Source organism: Brassica rapa, chromosome A09 (assembly GCF_000309985.2).
Source record: "Brassica rapa cultivar Chiifu-401-42 chromosome A09, CAAS_Brap_v3.01, whole genome shotgun sequence".
Lineage (NCBI taxonomy): Eukaryota > Viridiplantae > Streptophyta > Magnoliopsida > Brassicales > Brassicaceae > Brassica > Brassica rapa.
In genome coordinates, this window is record NC_024803.2 from 5,631,561 (window position 1) to 5,639,043 (window position 7,483).

At 32.9% G+C, this 7,483-nt stretch overlaps 1 protein-coding gene across 1 annotated transcript; it reads right to left on the minus strand.

The window, feature by feature from the left end:
* Positions 1 to 387: 387 nt before the first annotated feature.
* LOC103837649 lies at positions 388 to 3,139 on the minus strand. Its single transcript, XM_009114004.3, has 9 exons — positions 2,880 to 3,139; positions 2,577 to 2,761; positions 2,236 to 2,417; positions 1,869 to 2,153; positions 1,735 to 1,793; positions 1,616 to 1,652; positions 1,463 to 1,534; positions 1,057 to 1,381; positions 388 to 964 (listed from the first exon to the last, which is right to left on the minus strand). The coding sequence occupies exons 1-9, from the start codon at positions 2,953 to 2,955 to the stop codon at positions 587 to 589; spliced, it is 1,599 nt and encodes a 532-aa protein (XP_009112252.1). The 5' UTR covers positions 2,956 to 3,139; the 3' UTR covers positions 388 to 586.
* Between the last annotated feature and the right edge of the window lie 4,344 nt (positions 3,140 to 7,483).

Genomic DNA, 7,483 nt, shown 5'->3' on the forward strand with positions numbered 1-7,483 from the left:
TATAATGTGAATGTATTTATTACAATGCTTCTCCTTTAATATATAAGGGATTTGAACACTTTTTATCGCTTTGTTTATTTTTGAACAGTCTCCTTCAATCGCTAGGAAGATTACTCTTTTCCCTTACGTGAACCCATTCAACACCAACAAACGAGGTTACACTCGTAAGTAGTTGTAACGCACAACATAAGGCTCTTCATTAACTTTAGGTGAAGAAATTATCGACCATTCAAAGTGCTATGAGTACTAGTAGCCTCTAGGTTCAGTCGCCCATCTTCAAGTGATCAAAGACATTACATCTATCGAAAGTAGTATCAGCTCATAAAGAAGTGCTTTTGGTAAGCAATACTAGTAATAAAGAATTGAAGATTTGTCCTCTCCGACAAGAAACACAAAGATAGGGTTGTACTTCCACAAAACAGTACATTTCTAATTTCGAAGTAGTTCTCAACATATCAATTATAAAGAACATTAATGACAACAACCACACAACCACAGTTTCCTTCCATTATTCACTACACAAAAGATCTCACCAGACATCTCAAACACATAATTTACATAAAACTGGCAAAAAGTACAGAACATCTCACTGCGGACCCTTGTCCCGTGGAGCTTCAGAATGCATAGCATTGTAGTCTTTGGTGTAAACACGGTGCCTCCTCTCCCGCGCGTATACAACCCAAAACACCAAAGACAGCATTACAGCAGTAGACACCAGCACAAGACCCACGTAGATCCACTGCGTGTATCTCCTCAGTCCAGGGCAATGATCCCTCTCTATATCAGTGAATGTGGACCTCACGAAGTTACACCCTCGCAGATCTGCCAAGAATGGACCATACTTGTACAGACCATAGCTTACGTTAACTGCTGCAGCCATCTGGGTGTAATGATCTGGGGTCAGACGTCCGGGCGTGCTACATATTCCCGGTGTTATATATTTGCAAGTGTAGTTCTTCCACACCTGGATAAAAAAACCATATCATAAGAAATATTATGAAACAAAAAAAAAAAATTATAAAGACATGTTCTGTTTTAAATTAGTATTTAATTTACCTCAGTTGCATTGCTGAGATGGACCTCACCGGGCTTGCACAGGTGGTCAGAGAGATCAGCATTGAAGGGGTTACAGAGCAAAGGCATTAGGGGGCCCGACTGGTTGTAATAAAGGGGTCGGGCTTGAGGCGGGAAGTTCTTGTTGGCGATGGTGTTCATGAAATTGTCAACAATTTCAACCAACTGGTACGTCACAAGCTTTGTCTGACTCAATGTTTCGGTCGCGGTTGCGTTATCAACGCACGGTAGAATATCGTCTAGAGCGGTGTGAGCTTTCGGGTGTTGCACCCATTGGTCCATGGCCACACACGTATCCCCAACAACGCTGACAAAGGCATAAGAAATGCTTTTATTGAGAAACATTTTTTAATGCATTGAAGAGTAGACAAATTGAACAAAAACTCACTTGTGTAGAAGGAGAAATACACCACACAAGACGAAAGTGCCGGTGACAAGAATCCAACCAAGGATCACTAACCTGTCCATTGTTAAATCACAAAGTAATTTTTATCAGCATAAAACGGTAACACGTGGAAAATGAGAATGAGACTTCACTTACGTGTATACAAGGCACTGCAGTCCAAAGATGGAGAGTACTGTAACAACAATGAAAATAATCAACAAGTTAAGTGCTGCTGCGAGATGTAATCAATAATAATAATCCCTAAGACGACTTACAGAATCCAATGAACGCAAGAAAAAGCATCACAGCAGCGATGATGATGAGCGCAAGTCTCCTGCAACAAATCATAAGCAAAAAAAAGGTTAATAAACAAAAAAGGATAACACTATGGTATTGTGTATTTTATTACATGTTGTCCAAGACATCTTGAATCCTGTCTTGGTTCTCCATTGTTTGAACAGAAAGAGTAGTTGCAGAGGAGTTGATCTTTCCTTGTATGTTGTCGATGCTCGACAGAACATCCCCTGGAAGAACGATGGATTGCACATCCACCTTCTTAGCTGCATTGAGATAATCCGACACATTCCTGAGGTTTTCCGCCGTGAAATTTGCCTGCCTCACCACATAGTCCAAAGTATCTGTTGTGCTAGCATGAAATTTCCCTTGGCCCGTGTAAAGGAAAACACATCCCACACTGGAAAATATCAAACACAAAAAGCTTATTTTAATTAAAAAAAAGAATGACAAAAAAAAGAGCCAGAGAAAAGACAATTTACATTGCAGCGATTGTGAATAATATGAGGAGGATAAGGGAGAGAGCATAAGCAACCCTGGAATAGCCGTAAGGCTGACGGGCACAGCAGCAATAGCAAAGGCAAATGAGAGACAAGGATAGCCCGAAGACCACAAACCAGACTCCTGCTATCACAAAGAAAGGCGTCGCTGTATAAGCAACAGACTGCATGCACACACAAAGCAAAGAATGAGAAAAAAAAAAGTCAAAAAAGCTTCAAAAAGAGAGAGAACTAATGAATGCTAATCCCGTTTGATTAAGCAAACAAACTCCACTAGCAACAGAGAAAACTTAGGACCACAGAAAATAAAAGAAAGGACTCACAGTCCAATAATGGGTATTGCTTATGTTCCATCCACCAGTGTAAATGTTGAAATTCTCAGTAGGGTCTTTCCTCTTTGTTCTGTTTGCAGCCAAAATCAGAGACGAGTTCTCTCCTTTTTCCTCTGCCATAAACCTTTCTTTCACACTTGTCCCCCATTCTTCTTCAACACTTGCTGCTTCCTTTTCTGAAACCATCCAAACCCAAAATTAGAAGTAAAAACATATCAACAGAGACAAAAATCAAAATACTAGAAACCAGCAGTTATTGTTGAATTATTTTTTCTTTCTTTCTTTCTTTCTTACCAGCAATAGATATTCCAGTGGCGACAAGAAGGAATGAGAAAAGTACGAACACTGTTTTAGATCTGGAACACAACATTCTGTCTTTGTGTTTTTCGAGATTGTTTTTTTTTAATTTTTGTATATTCTCTCGTTTCAGTGTTTTTATGTTTTAATCGAATCGTGATAGAGAATCAATGGCAGACGTGTTAACAACACGATTGATTTGATATCCCGCTTGACGCGGTTTTCTTCTCTTCCTCGAATCACATTTCCCTGATTTCTTTCTTTTTATTTATTTCCGATGTAGTTTTTAATTCTGTTGGAATGATGCGCTGCCTCTTTCTTTTTATGATTATTTCTATTTTTTTAATATAGGCTTTGACTGGTGATATGAATTATTATTGTTTAAGTTTGCTTTAGAGATATAATTCAAAATAATTATTTTTAACTTATGTTTGAATTACAATGTATTATATATAAGTTAATTTTAAGCTATCCATTTTTAAAAATTGCTAAACTAAAGTATTAATTCAACATCAAACAAAATTTTAAGTATTAAAAGTTGAACTAGTATTTTTAGATTTAGGTTAGTTATTCTACGGTAACTTTTAATTTTTAATAATTTTAGTTTTTTTCTATTAATTATATTCATGGTTGTCTCACGTTTGCTTTGTCTCGGTTAATAAAGCATTTTCAATATTTTATAAAGCTGTTTACTAGTTAATCAATTTATAAATTATTGGTGATGATCGGTTCGACCGTAGCTTTAAAAATTTAACTGTAGATGTTTAGCTGTAAATAAATCGGTTGTAACTATAAAGTTGTTACTGTAGACTTTTTCTGCAGAAACTTATGTTGTCTCGTCATTAATTGAAGGTCATTATTGGCTTCGTCTCTCCATTTGTATGTTGAGCTGTGATCTCACTTAAATTACCATTATGAGTGAATTACTCTCACAAATAAGAGGTTCAGTTGTAGTACTTAAGGATCGAATTCACAGGAAGGTAGAGAACCTAATAAATTTAATCAGATTGATTAAGCCACGTTGATTATGATTAAATGTAAATAGCAAGTTTGTGAGTAAGACAATTGCTCGATTGATTTGATTGGGGTTTTTGGTACTTAGATGAAACTAAGGTTTCTATTCAGGTAATCATGATTTTAATCCTACATATATCTAACAATTTATGCATGATATTATAGAGCTCAACACTTATAAACAAACAGATCGGTTCTCGCTTTCTAGGTTTGTCTATTGACTATATATAAGTCTCGATTGATGATTCTATAGAAATATCGATTGATATATTTGTTGTACTGTCGATTATTCGATTGGAATATTGACCAATGCGTTTAGTTAAGCTTTAACGCGCGGGTTGAATTGTGCGCACTAGGCTTCCTAGATCAGCTCTCGCCTTACTTTAGCAATCCTAGCTTAGTTAGGATGGATTCAGGGTGAGATTCAAGTGATGACCTAAACCTACAACTCCTAGATCAAGTTCTAGTTAGCTAAACTAGAAACATGCTTTAATGACAATCCTAATGATGAATATCACAACTTAGCAATTTATAGTTGGGGCTAATCCCTCATAACCTATTTAAACCCTAAATCTAACAAGAGAACTACTCAGACATGGCTAAGCAATTCATAACAACAATTAGATATAAAAATTGCATAGATAAATATATAGATATCAATGGAGTTTCAATCACAAATCTCTTGGATTTTCTCTCCAATCTACTAAAAATCCTAGAAAACCTTTGCTGTAAAAATACTAAAACAAGAAAGCACACTTTGCCTCTAACATGTTGACAAACTATATATAATTAGGTTAAAACTCGTCAGGGGTAATCTTGTAAATTGGTGAAGTTTTGGGCTCTAAGTCGGCTAGAACCAAACGGGCTTCTGCGCGCTCCTTGCCGCCGATCGATGTCACATGATGTGCATCAATCAATTATTGTCTTTGAATGTCGACCACTGGTCTTGCTCGATGGTCAGCTCGGATGTTTTGTCCAAATATCTCTCAAATACTCCAAAATCATCACTTTCTTCCAAATCATTCATATGATCGTATAAATATATTAAATAGACTCTAGAATATAGTAATTAGTTATCAAAACACTTATAAACCATGTATAAAAGTGGGTAAAATCCATGGCCTATCAAGCTTGGTGTCAATCGATCTACCTTGTTTGAATCAATTTTGTTCGGATCGATTGATCATGCAGTGTTTCTAAGACTGTATTACAAAAAAAATCATTCAAGATGACTTGTTGTCAATCAATATTTTTCTGGATCGATTGTGGATTGATCGATCTTCCAATGTTGCCGACATTTTTTCAACAAAATATTTTAAGATGGATTGTTGGCCCCGAGGCTGCCGAGGCGGATTTTTTGGCCCCGAAGTTGGATCGATTGCGGATTGATCAATCTTTCAATAGAAAAAAAAAATATATTGCAAATCAGTCGACTATATACTATAAGTTAAACTGTCTTTTATGTACATATGTAAACTGTCATTAGTTAGTCTGTAGAAGAATCAATATTAGTATATCATGATTTCCTTATTTTTAAGAGTAACAAGGAAACATTTTTACAAATATTTTGAAGAGTAATGAGGACTCATTTTAAACTAAAAACTTTTAGATTACTTAATAAAAATATAAGAAAGTCATAAGTTCAAATCATGTGCTCAAAATAAGGACATCATGAGATTTTTTTTTTCAGCAACTTAAACAAACTCATGTAGACTCCAAACCAAATTGCTAGCTCTGCCATCCATATGAACAACAAAGGACGGCTGTTTTAATGCACTGTGTGCAAGACTATCCGTCATAATTGTGGAATATGAATGAGTTTCGAGCTGTTAAAACTTCTCTTCAAATCATTTTATGTCTTCCAAATAAGGACATAAGGAGATTATTAGTTTAAAATAAGGAAATCAGGATAAACTGTCATTATAAGGGCGTCAGGATATATATATATATATATATATCGACATACTTAATGACAGTTTACATATGTACATAATATATATACATATATATCTATCAACTGTATTTTAACTTAATGGCAGTTTACATATGTACATAATTTTAGATGTGCAAGAAATAAAGTGTGAACTTCCATAAGTGTTAACGAAATTAGTTAGCCTGTAGAATTAATAACAAATTAAAAAAAATTGATAGGGTCATTTAAAATAAAACAAAAATACACAACTATGTCCATATAGAATTAGGTAATGAATCATTTTTATATTATTTTGACTAAAATCTAAGAAAATTAATTTAAAAATTTTATACCAAAAAATCTCTTTGATTTAAGTTTATGCTATTATATATAACAATTTAAAGTGAAATATAACACTCAAAACAATTTAGATAATATTCTACAAAAGGTTATCTACAAAAATATATTGATCATATTTGTTTTCACTATCTTCTTCGTGATATCAAATGTTCATTGCACCGATATCATTCCAGGTATTAAGATACTATTTTAAAATTTACTTTTGCTTATGCTTATTTATAATTTCATGATTTTTAATATTGTATTGCTAATTTAAATTTTTTTTTGAGTGAAACACGGTACAAAAAATGCTACGTTATAAAGGGGAAGAAGACGTATGCAAGAGGTTTTGTGCAGCTCAAAGCCATTCAGTTAATTGACAAATGTTTTTTCTACAATATGTTGTTGTATTTCCAAAGAAAAAAAAGTAAAATATTAAAATAGGATTATTAATTGTTATATAATTTTATGATATGAAAATAATATTATCAGTGATACATAAAAACATAACCAAACTGAAGTTACTTTGAGTAAACTTAGCAAAATTTTGGTTGAAGTTGACCAAATTGTAAAATGTAATACACCCTACAGGAACTAGAACTTTTAAATGTGTAGATTGTTGTTCAAGAAATTTTTCACATACACACATCCTTAAGGAATTTGTATGTTTTTCTAAATATACCATTTTTTCATGTACAAATTTGTTTGTTGCTGGTTTAAAGACTACAATTATGTTGTTTTCAGCTGGTTATCGAGATAATAGTGTATTAAACAATATAAAATTTGTGTATATCATTTTCAAAAATTGTTTTCATAATCTTACAGTTGAACATCATATTTTTTCGGATCAATATTATCTAAAATACCTGCACAGATTAAACTCAACAAAACAAGATAGGAAATAAACACAACTACACAAGAAAATAGAGACAAAACAAGAGACTTAGCATAGATTAACTGATTATGGCTATTTTCATTATTTCTTGTACTTTTCAATCAATACATTGGTTAAACAAAGATTTATTTCGTATATATTTTGATGTTTTCAAAAATTATCAATGAACAGGTTATTTTCTTCAAAAACTTATATTTGCTTTCTGTTTATCTTTTATACAAATAAAATGTTAAATAGACAATTAAATATATTTGCAATAACTTAATATTACAAAAATATTATTTTAAAAATTATGTATAAATGATCTTAGATATGAAAATAAATTTATAAATTAAACTGAAACCAAAAGTTTATTTTTTTTTCTTTTCATTTTAGTCTAAAATATAAGATTAAAGATTACAAGAGTTTTTTGTCATATAATTTTGTTTTTGTCACTTATTT